We start from the raw sequence: 19,505 nt of genomic DNA, 5'->3' as shown, positions 1-19,505 counted from the left end.
ATTAAGCTGCCAGTCCTGCCCTTCCTGCAACCAAGTCTCACTAATAGCAATAACGTAATCCCACATGCCAATCCACATTAAACAGAATTAGAGCACACAGTATTGGGGGTTATGTACTGGTGTAGACTGAGGAATGGTTAACAGACAGAAAGAGAGAGTGTCATTTTTGAGTAGGGTCTCTCTGTTCAGGGCCAGCTACTCATAATCCGTATTGGTGAAATGGATGAAAGGATCAAGTTTGCTGATGGCACAAAACAGTGTGGCAAAGTCAGCTACGAGGAGGATGGTGAGGCTTTGGGGAGGGTATAGAAAGGTAAAGTGCAAGGGCTACATGTTAAAGTCCCCCCATTGTATGATGGCTCCTGATCTTCATTAGCCTGGGCGGGATCACAGTCAGAGTGGTACTTGTTCTCGGGTATGAAGGCTGCTATCAGGCAGGAAACCCCTGACAACAGGCCGCCAGTCGCAAAGGGAAGGCGTCGGCCGATCCGCTCAATGACAAGAAGGACGATGACCGAGGCCGGGATTTCCACAGCTCCGGAGATGAAGAAGTCAAGGTAGATGTTTCCGCCCAGAGTTCCCAGACGCATGACCAGCCCCTGGTACACTAAGGCACAGGTGAACCTGGAAAGAAAAGTGTACGTTTAATAAGTGAGTCACCACTGATGACATTCCAGCCACGTTACTCTGCTTAGAAAACTATCTCACATTAGACTAACTAATGTAGAACACAGAGGGTGGTGTTTTAAACCAGTGTGCTGAATCTTTAAAAGACTTAGGCATGCTCCACTTTCGTCCCTTTCCATGGACTCCTGTTGCATTTTACAGAACAAGAATTAGATCCAACTGGCCGTTGTCAGTCTTTATAAGCCTACACAATAATCCTCCTGCCTTATTTGATATCAGCCCACCAACGTGACCCTTCCCCTTCCTCTCATGTCTGCCCCCTAATGCATCCCTCAACCTTTCCACAGGATAGCAAGCTCCACATTCCACAAAGGCCGGAGCAGTTGCTCCTGTACATCCTATCACAGGGACAGTCTGATATTGATAATCTGCGGGTCCAGAACATCTCTCTTTCTGCAATTTAGTGATCAGGTCGTCTCTATCTTTTGTTTGAGAGAGAAGGGTTCCAGCTTGCCTGGTCTTCCCTGAGAGATTCCCCTGCCTGCTTCTGTGGTCTCCATTGGCTCTCTCTCTTTGGTTGGTGTGGAGACCATCTCCCACGCTTTGTACATCCAACCAAGGCCCTCCGGAAATTTCTCCTGGCTTCTCTGCCTTTGCATCGAATTCCTCCTGGTGTTGATTTGCCCTTATTAAGACTGTGTTAACCTGTTTTGCTGGTTTTGAAGAGAATTCAGCTCCATTTACACTTCTACCCAATTTAGACTTTCCAAGAAGCAAGCCTCCTTGTTCACCCGTCACTTATGCACAATGGCCACAAGATCCTTTGAGTCACTCACCATCAATTGAACCACTTAACCCACTCTTACCCCAAGCACAAGCACCATCCCACCCCCCACCAGAGCATCCTAGGCAAAACCAGCTGCAGTCAGATCAGGAATCGTACATCCTACAGGAAGGCCTTGACAGTTGGGAAGCCACCACCCCAGGAGCTTGGCACCACGTGGGAAAGTTGAGGAGCACTTTACAAGTCGTTGGTGAGATGATATTTGGAGTATTTTGTGTAGTTATCTTCACCTAGCTACAGAAAGAATGTCATTAAGCTGGAAAAGGTGCAGAAAAGATTCACAGCAATGTTACCAGGGCTGGAGGGTTGAATTATAAGGAGGGACTGGAAAGGTTGGGAATTTTTAACCTGGAGCATAGGAGGCTGAGAGGAGACAGGTATATACAGGTATATAAAATTAGATAAGGTGGATGGTCACTGTCTTTTTCCCAGGGTAGGGGAATCTGAAACCAGAGTACATAGTTTTAAGGTAAGAGGGGAAAGATTTAAAAGGGACCTGAGGTGTAACTTTTTCACACAGAGGCTGATGGGTAAGTAGAACGAGCTGCCAGAGGAAGCTGGGGGGGTGGGTACGATCACAACAGTTAAAAGACCTTTAGGCAGGTACATGGATAAAACAGGTTTAGAGGGATAAGGGCCAAATGCAGGCAAATGGGACGAGCTTGGGTAGACACCTCGGTCGGCATGGACGAGTTGGGCCAAAAGGCCTGTTTCCGTGCTGAACGTCTCTGTGACTCTATAGATACATCCCAAGTTACACCAGCTGTCAAAACTGTCACACAGCGACTGTCTCTGAATGCCTCTGAGATTCACAAATATATAAAAAAGACATTAATATCTTCAATTCAAATTATAGTAAACTCTTGGCTTTCTGGTATTTGGGCATCCAGAATTCTCATGCAACTGGCAAAAATTTCCAAGAATATTAAACAAATAATTTTATTTTCAGAAACACAGATTTGAATTTGGCACGCCAAATCGCATTTGTAGTTTATTTACATTACCACACAAGGGCAGTGCAGTTGTAGGCTGATTAGCAGCAGCACCCTTTGAAGATGTGACCTTTGTGTGATGGGGAGTACAATCATTCACTTGATGTATTTTTGCTGCATTTTCATTTATACTGTTTAACCTTAAAATATAGAATTGCGGTGTAAAGAGTTGTGATTTAAAAGGGCAAGGAGATGACATGGACTTCGGCAAATTATTCATGCACAGAATACTAGTGTGTGATGACAGTGATGTTTTTTTGAGCAATTCTCATGCAAACAGGATAATCGTTCAAGCAGCACCCACCATTCCTCACGGATGCCAGATACCTAAGAGTATAATGTAAACATATTAAAATCCTTAAAATATTTAAAAATTGAAAAAGAAATTAGAAAACACATAAAAACAATGCAATGTAACTAAAATAACTCAACTGATACAGAACAATGGAAGTAACCTGGATTACACCCACCTACCTCACAGCTCTTCCTCTTCACTGAGGTTCAGCGGGCAAGTCCCCAGTGTGGTGGCTGCTAGAAGTTTAAAGGAAGTTTGGACTCCACCACTTGAGTAATGCTTCACAAGCAGGGCAGAGTTCAGGATTTCCATATTGGCGCTCGATGTACAGGAGCTTTCAACTTCATCACAGTCACAAGGTGAATGCCACCGTTTCCACCTGGGACTGCCTGCTTTTTGTGGAAGGTTCGTTCCCTTACGTCCATTCCGGAAGTGTGTGAACATACCCATTACTTTACTTACAATCTTCCTCTGTATTAATTGTAATATCCCATTCCCTGTCACATACACCCCCTCCCAAATTTTAACATTGTACTCCCTATTGCAGGGGGTATGATGAGTCATGATCATGCTGTGGGCACCTGTCACTGCAGAACATTATTCCACACCTTTCACCAGTCAGAAAAACTGCATTTAGCCCTTTGGAAGTATAAATGGGGGAATTACCATAGGGAAATAGCAGGAATGCTGGGAATCTGAAATAGGATAAGTGGAAGTGCAGAGAACCCCCGAGGCCGTTCCCCTCACTAACAGGTTTTCTGCTTTGAAAGCTGTTAAGGGAGATGACCTGCAGGGATCAAGCAGCAGTAGCCAGGTCTCTCGCACTGGGACTGGCCCTGCTGCTCAGAAGGGAAGGGAGGAGAAGAGGAAGGCAGTAGTGATAGGGGACTTGATAGTCAGGGAAACAGATAGGAGGTTCTGTGGCAGTGAGCATGAATCCCGGATAGTATGTTGCCTCCCAGGTGCCAGGGTCCGGGATGTCTCTGATTGGGTCCACAGCATTCTTGAGCGGGAGGGAGAACAGCCAGAAGTCGTGGTTCATATTGGTACCAACGACATAGGTAGGAAGAGGGATGAGGTCCTGAAAAGGGAGTTTAGGGAGCTAGGCAGAAGGCTGAAGAACAGGTCCTGAAGGGTAGCAATCTCGAAATTGCTGCCAGTGCCACGTGATAGTGAAGGTAGGAATAGGAGGAGATGGCAAATGAATGTGTGGCTGAGAAGTTGGTGCAGGAGGGAAGGTTTTAGATTTTTGGATCATTGGGATCTCTTCTGGGGAAGGTGGGACCTGTACAGAGAGGACATAGAACATAGAACATAGAAAACCTACAGCACAATTCAGGCCCTTCGGCCCACAAAGCTGTGCCGAACATGTCCCTACCCTAGAAATTACTAGTCATACCCATAGCCCTCTATTTCACTCAGCTCCATGTACCTATCTAACAGTCTTTTGAAATACCCTATCGTATCAGCCTCCACCACTGTTTCCGGCAGCCCATTCCACGCACTCACCACTCTCTGAGTAAAAAACTTACCCCTGACATCTCCTCTATATCTACTCCCCAGCACCTTAAACCTATGTCCTCTTGTGGCCACCAATTCAGCCCTGGGGAAAAGCCTCTGACTATCTACCCTATCAATACCTCTCATCATCTTATACACCTCAATCAGGTCCCCCCTCATCCTCCGTCTCTCCAAGGAGAAAAGGCCAAGTTCCCTCAACCTGCTTTCATAAGGCATGCTCCACATTCCAGGCAGCATCCTTGTAAATCTCCTCTACACCCTCTCTATGGCTTCCACATCTTTCCTGTAGTGAGGCAACCAGAACTGAGCACAATACTCCAAGTGGGGTCTGACCAGGGACATATATAGCTGCAACAATACCTCACGGCTCCTAAATTCAATTCGCCGATTGATGAAGGACAATACACCATATGCCTTCTTAACCACAGAGTCAACCTGTGCAGCTGCTTTGAGCATCCTATGGACTCAGACCCCAAGATCCCTCTGCTCCTCCACACTGCCAAGAGTCTTACCATTAATACTATATTCCACCAACATATTTGACCTACCAAAATGAACCACTTCACACTTATCTGGGTTGAACTGCATCTGCCACTTCTCAGCCCAACTCTGCATCCTATCTATGTCCCTCTGTAGCCTCTGACAGCCCTCCAAACTATCCACAACACCCCCAACCTTCGTGTCATCCGCAAACTTACTAACCCACTCCTCCGCTTCCTCATCCAGGTCATTTTATAAAAATCACAAATAGTAAGGGTCCCAGTACAGATCCCTGAGGTACACCACTGGTCACCGACCTCCACTCAGAATACGACCCTTCATAAACCACTCTTTGCCTTCTGTGGACCAGCCAATTCTGGATCCACACTGCAATGTCCCCTTGGATCCCATGTCTCCTCACCTTCTCCATAAGCCTTGCATGGGGTACCTTATCAAATGCCTTGCTGAAATCCATATACACAACATCTACTACTCTCCCTTCATCGATGTGCTTAGTCACATCCTCAAAAAATTCAATCAGGCTCGTAAGGCAGGACCTGCCCTTAACAAAGCAATGCTGACTATTCTTAATCATATTATACCTCTCCAAATGTTCATAAATCCTGCCCCTCAGGATCTTCTCTATCAGCTTACCAACCACTGAGGTAAGACTCACCGGTCTATAATTTCCTGGGCTATCCCTACTCCCCTTCTTGAATAAGGGAAGAACATCCGCAACATCCGCAAAAAGGATGGGTTACACCTGAACCCGAGGGGGGCCAAAATCCTTGCAGGCAGGTTTGCTAGGGTGGTTCGGGAGGGTTTAAACTAGTTTGCGAGGGGGATGGGAACCAGAGGGGTAGGTCAGAGGAGGAAGTGGATGGGGAAAAGTCAGATCTGACAGGCAGAGAGGCTTTGAGGAAGGAGAAGCAGAGTACAGGGTATAAAAGTAGAAAGGTGGATGGGCTAAAGTGCTTATACTTAAATGCAAAAAGTATCAGAAATAAGGGAGATGAACTGAGAGCTTGGATAAGTACATGGGACTACGATATTGTGGCTCTTGCAGAGACTTGGCTGGCACCAGGGCAGGAATGGATATTGGATATTCCTTGTTTTCAGCGTTTTAGAAGGGATGGGGGGGGGGGGGGAGAAGAGGAGGAGGATGGGTGGCAGTACTGGTCAGGGACACTGTTACAGCTGCAGAAAGGGTGGATAATGTAGAAGGATCCTCTCTAGAGTCAGTATGGGTGGAACTTAGGGACAAGAAAGGATCAGTTACTCTACTGGGAGTATTCTATAGGCCCCCTGGTAGCAGCAGGGATACTGAGGAGCAGATTGGGAGGCAGATTTTGGAAAGGTGTAAGAATAATAGGGTTATTATAGTGGGAGACTTCAACTTCCCAAATATTGATTGGCACCTGCTTAGTGCCAAAGTTTGTTAAGTGTGTCCAGGACGGATTCCTGTCACAGTATGTTGACAGGCCGACTAGAGGGAATGCCATATTAGATCTAGTATTAGGTAATGAACCAGGTCAGGTGACAGATCTCTCAGTGGGTGAGCATTTGGGGGACAGCGGCCACTGCTCCTTAACCTTTAGAATTGTCATGGACAACGATAGGAGCAAAGAGGACAGGAAGATATTTAATTGGGGAAAGGCAAATTATGAGGCTATAAGGCTAGAACTTGAGAGTGTAAATTGGGATGACATTTTTGGAGGGAAATGTACTATAGAGATGTGGTTAATGTTCAGGGATCTCTTGCAGGATGTTAGGGATAAATTTGTCCCAGTGAGGCAGAGAAGGAATGGCAGGGTGAAGGAACCATGGGTGACAAGAGAGGTGGAACAACTAGTTAGGAAGAAGAAGGCAGCATATATAAGGTGTAAGCAGCAAGGATCAGACAGGGCTCATGAGGAATATAGAGTAGCAAGTAAGGAACTTAAGAAGGGGCTGAGGAGAGCAAGAAGGGGACATTGAAAGGCTTTGGTGAGTAGGGTTAAGGAGAATCCCAAGGCTTTTTTCTCGTACGTGAAGAGCAGAAGGATGACGAGAGTAAAGGTAGGTCCGATTAGAGACAAAGGTGGGAAGATGTGCCTGGAAGCTGTGGAAGTGGGTGAGGTTCTTGATGAATACTTCTCTTCAGTATTCACCAAGGAGAGGGGTCTTGATGATGCTGAGGACAGTGTTGGTAAGGTTAATGTTCTAGAGCATGTAGATATCAAGAGAGAGGATGTGTTGGAGCTGTTAGAAAATATTAGGATGGATAAGTCCCCGGAGCCTGATGGAATATTCCCCAGGCTGCTTCATGAGGCGAGGGAGGAGATTGCTGAACCATTGGCTAGGATATTTGAGTCCTTGTTGTCCACGGGAATGGTACCGGAGGATTGGAGGGTGGCTAATGTTGTCCCCTTATTGAAAAAAGGTAGTAGGGATAGTCCAGGGAGTTACAGACCAGTGAGCCTTACGTCTGTGGTAGGAAATACAGAATTGGCTTGCCTGTAGAAAGCAGAGGGTTGTGGTGGAGAGAGTGCATTCAGATTGGAGGGCTGTGACTAGTGGTGCCCTACAGGGATCGGTTCTGGGACCTCTACTTTTCGTGACATTTATTAATGACTTAGATGAGGGGGTGGAAGGGTGGGTTAGCAAGTTTGCAGACGACACAAAGGTCGGTGGTGTTGTGGATAGTGTGGAGGGTTGTCGAAGCTTACAGAGGGATATTGATAGGATGCAGAGCTGGGCTGAGAAGTGGCAGATGGAGTTCAATCCGGAGAAGTGTGAGGTGGTACACTTTGGAAGGACTAACTCCAAGGCGGAGTACAAGGTTAATGGCAGGATTCTGGGCAGTGTGGAGGAGCAGAGGGATCTGGGGGTAAATATCCACAGATCACTGAAAGTTGCCTCACAGGTGGATGGGGTAGTTAAGAAAGCTTATGGGATGTTGGCATTCATAAGTCGTGGGATCGAGTTTAAGAGCTGCGAGGTAATGATGCAGCTCTACAAAACTCTGGTTAAACCACACTTGGAATATTGTGTCCAATTCTGATCGCCTCATTATAGGAAGGATGTGGGAGAGTTGGAAAGGGAGCAGAGGAGATTTACCAGGATGCTGCCTGGATTAGAGAGTATGGATTATGAGGAGAGACTAAAGGAGCTAGGGCTTTACTCATTGGAGAGAAGGAGGATGAGGGGAGACATGATAGAGGTATACAAAATATTAAGAGGAATAGATAGTGGACAGCCAGCGCCTCTTTCCCAGGGCACCAATGCTCAATACAAGAGGGCATGGTTTTAAGGTAATGGTGTGAAGTTCAAGGGAGATATCAGAGGGAGGTTTTTCACCCAGAGAGTGGTTGGTGCATGGAATGCACTGCCTGGGATGGTGGTAGAGGCTGATACGTTGGTCAAGTTCAAGAGATTGTTAGGTAAGCATATGGAGGAATTTAAAATAGAGGGATATGTGGGAGGAAGGGGTTAGATAGTCTTAGGCGTGGTTTAAAGGTCGGCACAACATGGTGGGCCAAAGGGCCTGTATTGCTCTGTATTGTTCTATGGAAACAATGCTTACCTGAAATTATCGAACGATGTTGAGTTGGAAAGGCTGTAATGTCCAAAGCCAGAGGTGAAGTACTTGAGTTTGTTGAAACACTATTTCCCACAGTGGGAATGGGATGGAGAATTGAAGGACAAGAGACTGGAGACTCAGGTCCCCTGTGGACTGAATGCAGGGGATCTCCAGGTGGTCACCCAGCCTGCGTTTGGTTCCTCCAGTATAGACGAGACAATGTTGTGAACATTAACTGCAGTTCACTAGATTGGGAGAAGTGCGAGGGAATGGCTGGTTCACCTGGAGGGACTGTTTGGGCCCACGGATGGTTGGAGCCACCCCACCTCCCCCCCCCCCCCCCCCACCATCCTCCCCTTCCCCAGTCTTCTCCTTACCTGCTTCAGATTCCGGTGGCTGATTTTGCTGCCCATCTGCTTCCAGGATTCCGGTGCCAGGCAGTGAGGTGGCCCATCCCTGAAAGCCTTTGACAGCCAGCAAAACCCCATCCTCATTCTACCACCTTTAAACGTCCAGTGTGAGAAATGATTTAAAAACCAATAAAATAATTCAAAAACAACTAAAAACTATAAGAAGTTTACTTTTAAATCAGATTTTAAAACAGTAAACTAAAGAAACATAACCAAACCTTGCCTGCGAATCCTTTGCCCTGTGATCCTCACATACAGAAGCCCAGGACTTACATCAGTGTCAGCTCTTGAACACCAACAGTTCCTTTCAGAGCCCCTGGCATCAACAGGAAGATCCAACCTCTTTAGTTAAGATTTCCAGCATTCATCCGAACATACGGAACAGGAGCAGGAGTAGGTCATGGACTCTCGGTCTGGCTCTGTCATTCAATAGGACCATGGCTGATTTGATCGTAACCTTAGCTCCACATTCCTAAGCCACCTCTCTCCCCCTCGATTACCAGGAATACATCATAATACATCAAAACATTCACAATTTCTTTTTCCTTTCGTAACTTCAGATGCTGATTTAGCCTCTCCCATCTACATCACATTTAGTGTGGTACAGGTGACCCAGCTCGTAGAGCTGCTGCCTCACAGCTCCGGGGTCCTGAGTTCGGTCCTGGCCTTGGGTGCTGTCAGTGTGGAGTTTGAACGTTCTCCCTGTGACCGCGTGGGTTTCCTGCAGGTGGTCCGGTTTCCTCCCACGTCCCAAAGACGTGCGGATTGGTGGGTTAATTGCCCACTGTAAATTGCCCCTGGTGTGTGGGGAGTGGTGGACTTTGAGGGGAATTGATGGGAATGGGATTTTATTCTCAGCATTAGTGTAAATGGGTGTGTGCAGACTCGTTGGGCCAAATGGCTTGTTTCTGTGCTGTATGACTTTAACCATCCCGAATGACCTGGTCCCACTTACCACCTTCTACATTGCCCTATCATCCCTCTTTGTCCTTTTCCTGGCTCCCTTTGGTCCTCACTCTTTCCACCTTTCCCTGCCTGTTTAGAATCCTTCCCCATGCCTTGATGAAAGTGATTGACCTGAAGAATCACCAGTTCCCCTCCTCCCACAGCCCACCTGACCTGCTGCACATTTCTGGCACTTTCCCCTTTAATTTCAGATCTCCCTCATGAGCTCCCTTTCTCCTTCACCGTCCACAGAGGGGGGGAATACGAGCCTTTTCTCCTCCCAGTTTCATATCACACACACAGTTCTTCCCACGAATTTCTTCAAAAACTGAGTCCACAAATTAAAAGAGCTTGCATCTCACCCAAAAGTGCAAATTGCAAAGGTAACAAATAATTACTAACTAAAATCATAACTGCTGCATAACGAGAATGAAATCCAAACAATGCAGATCTTGTAGTCTAAGTAAACAGGACAGCAGAATCTTCTAACTACATCTGACCAAGGTTTTAACTTGCCCACTGCTCTGCCTGCCATTAACTCCTCAATAACATTCCAACATGATAATCAGTTCTCATTTCATAATTCCTCATGTTTTAGGAGGACATTTGGCCCATCAAGTCTATGCTGGCTCACAGGGCAATCCCATTCCACCAACTGTAATCTATTCTCCCCATATTTCACATCAGCTCCCCCCAGATTCTACCATTCACCTAGACATTAGGGGTAATCTACAGCGGCTACTTAACTTACTGACCCACACGTCTTTTCCTACAATGATCAGGTTCTTGAAACGACTTACACAACCCTAACCCTACCTCAGCAATGGAACAGAATGGTTGACCTCTTGCACTGCCATAGACTGGTCTCTGATCGTGTTTTTGTTTTGCACTAATGTTTTGTTTTGCACGGTCCTTTTTTTCCTTTCACTGTCTTATATAATTTATATCCCGTGTATTGTCTTTATCTACATGCTTGTGATGCTGCTATAAGCAAGTTTTTCATTCTACCTGTACCTTGCCATACTTGAGCACATAACAATAAACTCCACCTGACTTGAAACCCACACGGCCGCAGGGAGAATGTGCAAACTCCACACAGACAGCACCGGAGGTGAAGATTGAACCTGGGACCCTGGAGCTGTGAGGCAGCGGCTCTACCAGCTGCACTACTTGCGCTGCATTAGATGTGGAGTAAATGGGAGAGGCTGAATCAGCGCCTGAAAATCTCAAAAGAAAAAAGAAAACGTGAATATTTTGAAGGCAGAGGTGGATGTATTTGTGGTAATCGAGGGGGTGAGAGGTTGCACTGGTGGGCGGGAATGTGCAGTTGAGGTTACAGTCGGATTAACCACGGCAGAACAATCCTGACTGTGTGGACTTTGATATCGCAGTTACGAATTAATCTCACCAATTTATCATCAAAATCAGAGTGTGTTTCCTCATCCGAGGGGTCCTGACCAGGTCCAGTACAGATGGTCGGGTCACCTGTCCATCATCCTTCTCAATGATAATGGTCTGAAAGGAAAAGGATGCTCAGTAATTGGTGAATCAGTGAGGTAAGGAACATGCCTGGGGTGCCAAGAAACGTGTGCCACCATCCAGGGAGCAGTGGTTTCCACAACAACTTTGCAAAGAGTGGCTTTGTAAAAGGGTTTCACTTCCGTATGAAGCCGATGTCCCCGTACTGCAACCCAAAGCCATTTGCCAAGCATGACTAATGCCAAATACTCACCCCATGCTACAGAACTGCAGCCTCTAATTGTCTACCTGCAATGCACTTCCCTGTAGCTGTGACACTTTACTCTGTATTCTGTTTTTGTTTTTACCTTGTAATATCTCAATGCAGTGTGCAATGAATTGATCTGTATGAACGGCATGCAAGACAAGTTTTTCACTGTACCTTGGTACAAGTGACAATAATAAAACAATACCAATACCTCTGGGCATTTTGTGGAACCCTGGTCACGCCCGGATGGTGAGGTGGGTCATCCCATCACCCCTGGATGGTGGAGTGAATCGTCCCAACACCCCTGGCTGGAAGGTGGGTTAGCCCATCACCTTTGGATGGTGGGGTGGGGAGGGGTGGGGGGGTGGGGGGGTCGTCCCATCACCTCTGATTGGGGGGCAGATGGGACATCCCATCACAGCTGGTGGGGTGGAAGTGGGTCATTCCATCAGCCTTGCTGGGGGAGGTGGGTTATCCCATGAGATGTCTGACCAGCCCTGTCCGACGCAATTAGCTCGTCTCTGGTTCCCCCCACCCCCAACTGCCGGTGCAGGGTCCCCCGATTGTGGCCGATCTGAGCATGGAGTGGGACATCTGTGACCCTGCGTGGTGGGGGCCGGAGTCATGTCTACCCGGGGACATGATGCAGGTTGACTGGGAAACCCCACCGCAGACCTTTGCGGAAATCACAGCTTGGACAAACCAGGGCGGCGATAACTTCTGTAAAAAGCCCAGAAATGTCCCAACCGAGAAGCTGGGACGTCCCCCACCAGGACTGGCCCCCTGCCTCAGGTTACCGAGACCTGCTCCCGTCTGGTTCCTAACTGACCAGGACCCACCCTGAGGGAGGGACCCGAGTGCTGGTGCCCCCCCCCCCCCCCCCATGCCGGTTTACCTGGCTGTCCGGGACAGGTAGGACCCGTTCCTCGCTGCCACCTGCCGGAGAACCTTCACCGCCTCCGCCTCCTTCCTCTGGGACACCATCCACCTGGGAGACTCCGGGATCAGCCTGTCAACGGGACACATCCCAGGTTAGCAGTGGTCTGGGCTACACCAGTGGTAACCAGTCACCCCAACCAGACATTACCAGCGGTAGCCTGTCATCCCATCAGATGTTATTAGTTGTAACTAATAACCCCACCCGAGATTACCAGCAGTAACCAATGTCACCATCAGAAATTACCAGTGGTAACCAGCCACTCCCACCAGGCATTACCAGTATTAACTAATAATTCCAACTATCAGTAAACATTCCCAGTGGTAATCAATCAGCACTACCCAAGATATTACTGGTACTACCACAACCACCCCAGACATTACCAGGATTAACTAGTCAACCGCACCAGGCATTACCAGCGGTAACCAGTCCTTCCCCAAAATTACCACTAGTAAACAGCCACTCCTACCAGGACATTACCAGTGCTAACCAGTTGCCCCACCACACATTCACCAGACACCACCATTAGTCCTAATAGTAACAACCCTCTCCCTCCGTTACCAAGAGTAACCACCCCTCCCCCCATGTTACCAATAGTAATGACCTTCCCCCTCCGTTACCAACAGTAACCATCTTTCTCCCACATTACCAATAGTAACAACCCCTCTGTTACCAACAGTAACCACCCATTCCCCCACGTTACCAATAATAACAACCCCTCCTCCATTACCAACAGTAACAACCCCTCCTTCAATGTTACCAACAGCAACAACCCTCCCCCTCTGTTACCAACAGAAACCACCCCTCTCCCACATTACCAATGGTAACCACCCCTCCTACGTTACCAGTAGTAGGTGAGGAAGAGGATGTTTGGGACGGTGATGATAAGCTGCAAGTTCCTCCAGGCTGGAATGAAGTAGGCCACAGCTGGAAGGACCATGATCCCGAAACTGAAGCACATCTGGTTCAAAATTCCCGCCCGCCTCCTGTGTTCAGACACAACCAGCTCTGTCACTGCAAGAGAAACCAGGGTTTGGGTGGAGCTGACAAGAGGTGGTGAAACTGATCCAGGGAGGGTGTTGTTCTACGCTACACCTCCCACTGTCCCTGCACCCCTCCCACACCCGGCCGAGAGGGAGTGAACCTCCACAGGATGGGATTTACATCCATCGGAGACACTGCGAGAGTTATACAAACGTTAGGCAGCTTGGTTACCAAACTCACTGACTGTTCCATGTTATAATCTGCATATCACAACACTAGTTCAGGACATTTAACCCCTCTACACCCATTTCCATTACTCCCACTCCATCTATGCTCAGGGACAGGTCCCCTGCAACCCATGGACAGCTAAGAGTTTTTTTTGTCACACTTGAGGTGTGTGGATTATTCATTCTTCCTCACTGTTAGATTTACGAGTGCACACACATATTTTAATTCTTGTTGATACCATGGCAGAGATGATTCGGAGTAGGGATTCAGCAAACAACGGGACCTGGTGCTTCCAAATCCTGCCCAAATTCCAGACCCTATTGCTACATTCCCGAATGATTTACAGCAGGATTGGACCATCCTCTGAGCAACTTCAAGCTGCTCCATCTAACCCTGTATCGATCAGTTCTGGGCCCTGTGAAATACTGGGAATGGATCACCAGCCACCTGACTGGATGAGGAATCGGCCACTGGACCACCAGTCACCAGTCACCAGACCACCAGGCAGTGAATCACAATTCACATGACTATAGGGAATCTGGGACTAGATTGCTGGTCACATGAGGATTGTTGGTCAGAGGTTGAGGGGAGACCTGATAGAAGTTTATAAAATTATGAGAGGCATAGACAGAGTACACAGTTCAAAGGAGATGTGCGGGGTCTTCTTTATACAGAGAGTGGTGGGTGCCTGGAATGCGCTGCCAGAGGTGGTGGTGGTGGAGGCAGATACAATGGAGGTGTTTAAGAGGCTCTTAGATAGACACACGAATGTGCAGAGAATGGAGGGACATGGAACTTGTGTAGGCAGAAGGATTTTGTTTATCTGGGTGTAATCAGCTAAATTAGTTTAGCATAACATAGTGGGCAGAAGGGACTGATTCCGTGCTGTACTGTTCTATCATTGGATGGGGAATACATTAAGCCTTATGTAATGGGCAACACTTCAGGAGTTCCATTCAGGTTACTCCTTTTCCCTTCTCTGCGGGCAAGTGAGTGTTGCCATAATGCCACGTTGATACACATCTTATTACCGATGAGGCATTCAGAGGCCTTCTCTTGTAGAAGTTGCCAAGCACTTCGACTGGTCAGTTAAACTCAGAGGTGATGGGACCTGATTGAGGGTCAGGGACGGCACAATTCTCACCCCACAGGACAGCAGAAAGCCAGCTGAGGTTTAACAAGACCAGAAAGCTGCCGGCTGGCACATTCCAGGCTGCAGGAACACACTGAGGGACACACTGAAGCTGGGTGCAGCCAATGCACAGGCTCTGTGGGGAAGGACCCCAGTCTAGGGTCCTTCCGTTACCACACATGGAGGACCTGAGCTGGGTGGGGAAGCCCCTCAAACATTGAAATGGTGTATCACCCCAGGGAGCCACATGAGTGGCAATGGTGCTAATGGTTTGAAACAGTGTTAACACCACTGAATGTATCGACCAAATGACACTAAGAATATAAAATGCTTTTGCACTGTGTTTTTCTTTTTGTATATATAGTTAATTATGAATGAAGTTTCTTTTTGAAATAAAAAAATCACTTCATCCTAAATGCTCAAGATCCAGTGCTGAGATTTGAAATCACATTGTCCAGATTATTTGAGAGTGGATTAAGATAAAAAAAAACACTTCACTATTTTCCCCTTATAACAAAATCCAGCAGTGATAAAGGGAGTTCGGACGAAGGGTCAATGATCTACAATATTAACTGTTTTTTCTCTCTCCACAGATGCTGCCTGACCTGCCAAGTATTTCAGGCATTTCCTGTTTCTATTTCAGTTTGTAGCATCTGCAGTAATTTGCTTTTCAGAATAGATGTCACCTGCATTGGTCTGTTATGGAACACCAGACCATCTACATCTAGGTATGAAAGAGCAAGGTTCTTACTTAAGATCTGGGCAGACAGCCATCCTCCCCGACTGAAGAGCCCTTGTAGAGTGCGCAGGATCACAAACCAGGGGTAGCTTGGGGCAAAGGCCAGCGGGAGACCTGATGCCGCAGTTACAAAGGTCGCAAACAAGAAGCAGGACTTGCGGCCGAATCTGCAAGCAGAGGTTGTGGGACAGAACGATGACTAACCACTTCTGTGCCTGGGTTACAACACAGTGTGTGAAGCGGAGGTTGGACCATACGTACATGTCGGCCGCGTAGCCCAGGATTATTGTTCCAACCATGAAGCCCAGGTTGAGACAAGCTTGAGGCAGGTCCACCTTCCAGGCGTCAGCACACACCAGCTCAAACTGTTGGAATTACACAAACAACATCGCTGAAACGCACAGGTTCCGCAACCCCGCGTCAACACAATCTGGTGGAGGTACCAATATCTCCAAAATGCAACAGGAAAAGGCATCTGGGTTTTAGTGTACAGAAGCAGGCCATTTGCTTGTGTCATAACAATACTGTGCAATGTATTCAAACATAAGCATAAACAACACTCACAATTCAGCATTTAAAACCATGCACAGTTCTGTTCAGAAATCAATGTATACTCATCAACTAGAGGGTATTGATAACAATAGGATTACAATACAAGGTTCCCCAGGGTCCTAAATTGCCCCCAAGTTATCACATCTCTTCCCCCTTAAATTGAAGATAAACATAAAATAATACATACAATATGTACAGTCCAAGAGGTGCAATATTAATAGCAAACTGTTTAGGATTCAACCAATCTAGTGCTTCCCGTGAAAGGGACAGCTCAGTTTGCATGGGACATCAGTTGATGGGCACATCCCACCTCTATGTGCATCCTCCTTCACTGCATCAGCTTCAGATGAGGGAACTTTGGGTGCACCAAATACTGATTTGGTTCATTTGTTAACTGCAGTGTTTCATGTAGTCTTGATGATGCTTCATTACATGAATATTATCCAGACCACAGGTGAAACCAGTGCAGGATAACCCATGATGTGTTATTCTCCCTTGACGGAGCATCCACTTGGAAATGGTGATCGTGAGCTCTGGCATCACGTTGTTCCTTCTGCTTTGCTTATTTGACACACCCGGCGGCACTTAGCTCTGGCTTCACCAAATCCAAGTCAGTTCTGACCACCAGGTATCTGTCCTGCCATGATACGTGGTGCATTCTGGTAGGAGAATAAGAAAGATGCTACTTTTGACTCGTTTTCACCTCTTGGCATCTTTTACAATCTACGTTCCACATTCAGAACTGCCCCTTCCACAAACGGTTTGAGGCTGGGTGCTGTGAGGCTGTCCCTCTGAGGAATTTGGCAAACTCACCACTAGTGCAGTTGCTTCCATTATCTGTTACAAGTAACTAGAAGACCAGAAACACTGAAAATCAGCCTCAACTTTGAGATCATCACTCAACATATAGAGTCATAGAGTTATACAGTATGGAAACAGGCCCTTCAGCCCAACCCATCCATGCCGACCAAGTTGTCTGCCGGAGCTGGCCCCATTTGCCTACATTTGGAACATGTCCTTCTCAAGCTTTCCTATGGATGTACCTGTCCAAATGTCTTTTAAACATTGCAATTGTACCTGCCTCTACCACTTCCTCTGGCAACTCGTTCTACATACCCTCCACCCTCTGTGTGAAAAATTTGCCCCTCTGGTCCCTTTTAAATCTTTCCCCTCTCATCTTAAATCTTGGTCCTCAAGTTTTAGACTCCCCTACCCCAGGAAAAAACTGTGACCATCCACCTTATCCATGCCCTCATGATTTTATATTCCTCTATAAGGTCACCCCTCAGCCTCCTACGCTCCAGGGTAAAAAGCCCAACTCAAGCCCTCCAGACCTGGCAACATCCTTGTGAATCTTTCCTGCACCCTTTCCATCTTGCCTCACAGGCCTGATAGAGTTCTTTGAGGAGGTGACCAGGAAGATTGATGAGGGCAGTGCGGTGGATGTGGTTTACATGGATTTTAGTAAGGCATTTGATAAGGTTCCTCATGGTAGGCTTCTTCAGAAGGTCAGAGGCCAAGGGATCCAAGGAAGCTTGGCTGTGTGGATTAGGAATTGGCTTGCATGTAGAAAGCAGAGGGTTGTGGTGGAAGGAGTGCCCTCGGATTGGAAGGCAGTGACTAGTGGTGTCCCGCAGGGATCGGTTCTGGGACCTCTACTTTTTGTGATATTTATAGATGACTTAGATGAGGGGGTGGAGGGCTGGGTTAGTAAGTTTGCAGACAACACTAAGATAGGCGGTGTTGTGGATAGTGCGGAGGGCTGTCGGAGCTTACAGAGGGATATTGATAGGATGCAGAGCTGGGCTGACAAGTGGCAGATGGAGTTCAATCTGGAGAAGTGTGAGGTGGTACACTTTGGAAGGACAAACTCCAGGGCAGAGTACAGGGTAAACGGCAGGGTACTTGGCAGTGTGGAGGAGCAGAGGGATCTGGGGGTTCATATTCACAGTTCATTGAAAGTTGCCTCACAGGTGGAAAGAGCAGTTAAGAAGGCCAATGGGATGTTGGCTTTCATAAGTCGCGGGATTATTGAGTTTAAGAGCCGTGAGGTGATGATGCAGCTTTACAAAACTCTAGTTAGGCAACACTTAGAGTACTGTGTTCAGCTCTGGTCGCCTCATTATAGGAAGGATGTGGAGGCGTTGGAGAGGGTGCAGAGGAGATTTACCAGGATGCTGCCTGGATTGGAGAGTATTGAATATGAGGAGAGGCTTAAGGTGCTAGGGCTTTATTCACTGGAAAGGAGGAGGATGAGAGGAGACATGATAGAGGTATATAAAATATTGAGAGGAATAGATAGAGTAGACAGTCAGCGCCTCCTTCCCAGGGCACCAATGCTCAAGACGAGAGGTCATGGCTTTAAGGTTATGGGTGGGAGGTTCAGGGGAGATGTCAGAGGGAGGTTTTTCACCCAAAGAGTGGTTGGTGCATGGAATGCACTGCCTGGGGTGGTGGTGGAGGCAGATACATTGAACAGGTTCAAGAGCTTGTTGGATAGGCATATGGAGGAACGTGAGATAGAGGGATATGCGGGAGGAAGGGGTTAGGTAGTGTGAGGGTGGTCTGATGGACGGCACAACACGGTGGGCCGAAGGGCCTGTTTTGTGCTGTATGGTTCTATGGTTCTATGGTTCTATGGTTCTATGGTTCTCGATATCCTTCCTATAGCAAGGAGACCAGAACAGCACAAAATACTCCAAGTGTGCTCTCACCAACAACTTCGACAGTTGTAACATGACGTCCCAACTCTTTTATTCGGTGCCCTGACTGATGAAGGCAAGCATGCAAATGTCTTCTTCACCACACTGTCTACCTACGTCATCGCTTTCAGGGAACCATGTACCTGTACCCCTAGGTCGCTCTGTTCTACAACACTCTCCAGGGCACTGCCATTTACTGTGTAAGTCCTGCCCTGGTTTAACTTCCCAAAATGCAATACTTCATACTTGGAGACACAAGAGACTGCAGATGCTGGAATTTGGAGCATCAAACAATCTGCTGGAGGAACTCAGCAGGTTGAGCGGCATCTTTGGTGGGGGGGGGGAGCGGGAGGCAATAAATTGTCGATGTTTTGAGTCAAAACCCTGTATCAGGACACTTGTCCGAGTTAAATACCATTGTTCCTCTCATCAAACAATTGAGAGATACCAGCTTTCCCTTATTAACTATGCTCATCATTGTGACCATTCAGTTTATCTTAGTCAATGCTCTCTAGTTGTTTTCTCTAATTAATGTTAAACTGATTGGCCCATCTGGCAGGAGTCTGAAGAGTGAGGGTCAAAAGTTGGAGTTAGTTCAGAATGCTGATGACTTTATGCATACTGCAGGCATCCTCTGGATAAACTTTCGAGACAATCAACTCACCAAAGTCTTTTCTCTCTTAATTTAAACCTGTTTCTATCACTCTCCCACCTCCGTGGTATCAAGTTCAGATGAAACGTCATCAACCTGAAACGTTAACTCTGTTTCTCTCTTCACAGATGCTGCCTGACCTGCTGAGTGTTTCCAGCATTTTCTGATTTTGTTTCA

The 19,505-nt window shown here is 47.2% G+C and overlaps 1 protein-coding gene across 1 annotated transcript in view; it reads right to left on the bottom strand.

Annotated features, from left to right (window-relative positions):
- LOC127567971 (solute carrier family 22 member 2-like) overlaps positions 1-19,505 on the bottom strand; it is a 33,095-nt gene that overhangs the window by 12,436 nt on the left and 1,154 nt on the right. Inside the window, exons 2-8 of the mRNA XM_052011213.1 lie at positions 15,684-15,787; positions 15,435-15,589; positions 13,185-13,353; positions 12,298-12,411; positions 11,938-12,004; positions 11,085-11,191; positions 392-624 (exon numbers count right to left, since the gene is read on the bottom strand). Coding sequence (XP_051867173.1) covers positions 392-624; positions 11,085-11,191; positions 11,938-12,004; positions 12,298-12,411; positions 13,185-13,353; positions 15,435-15,589; positions 15,684-15,787 — 949 coding nt within the window. The remainder of the gene's footprint in view (positions 1-391; positions 625-11,084; positions 11,192-11,937; positions 12,005-12,297; positions 12,412-13,184; positions 13,354-15,434; positions 15,590-15,683; positions 15,788-19,505) is intronic.

Source organism: Pristis pectinata, chromosome 3 (assembly GCF_009764475.1).
Source record: "Pristis pectinata isolate sPriPec2 chromosome 3, sPriPec2.1.pri, whole genome shotgun sequence".
In the NCBI taxonomy this organism is placed as follows: domain Eukaryota; kingdom Metazoa; phylum Chordata; class Chondrichthyes; order Rhinopristiformes; family Pristidae; genus Pristis; species Pristis pectinata.
The sequence above is the reverse complement of the archived record's forward strand: the minus strand, read 5'-3'. Positions and strand labels throughout refer to the sequence as shown.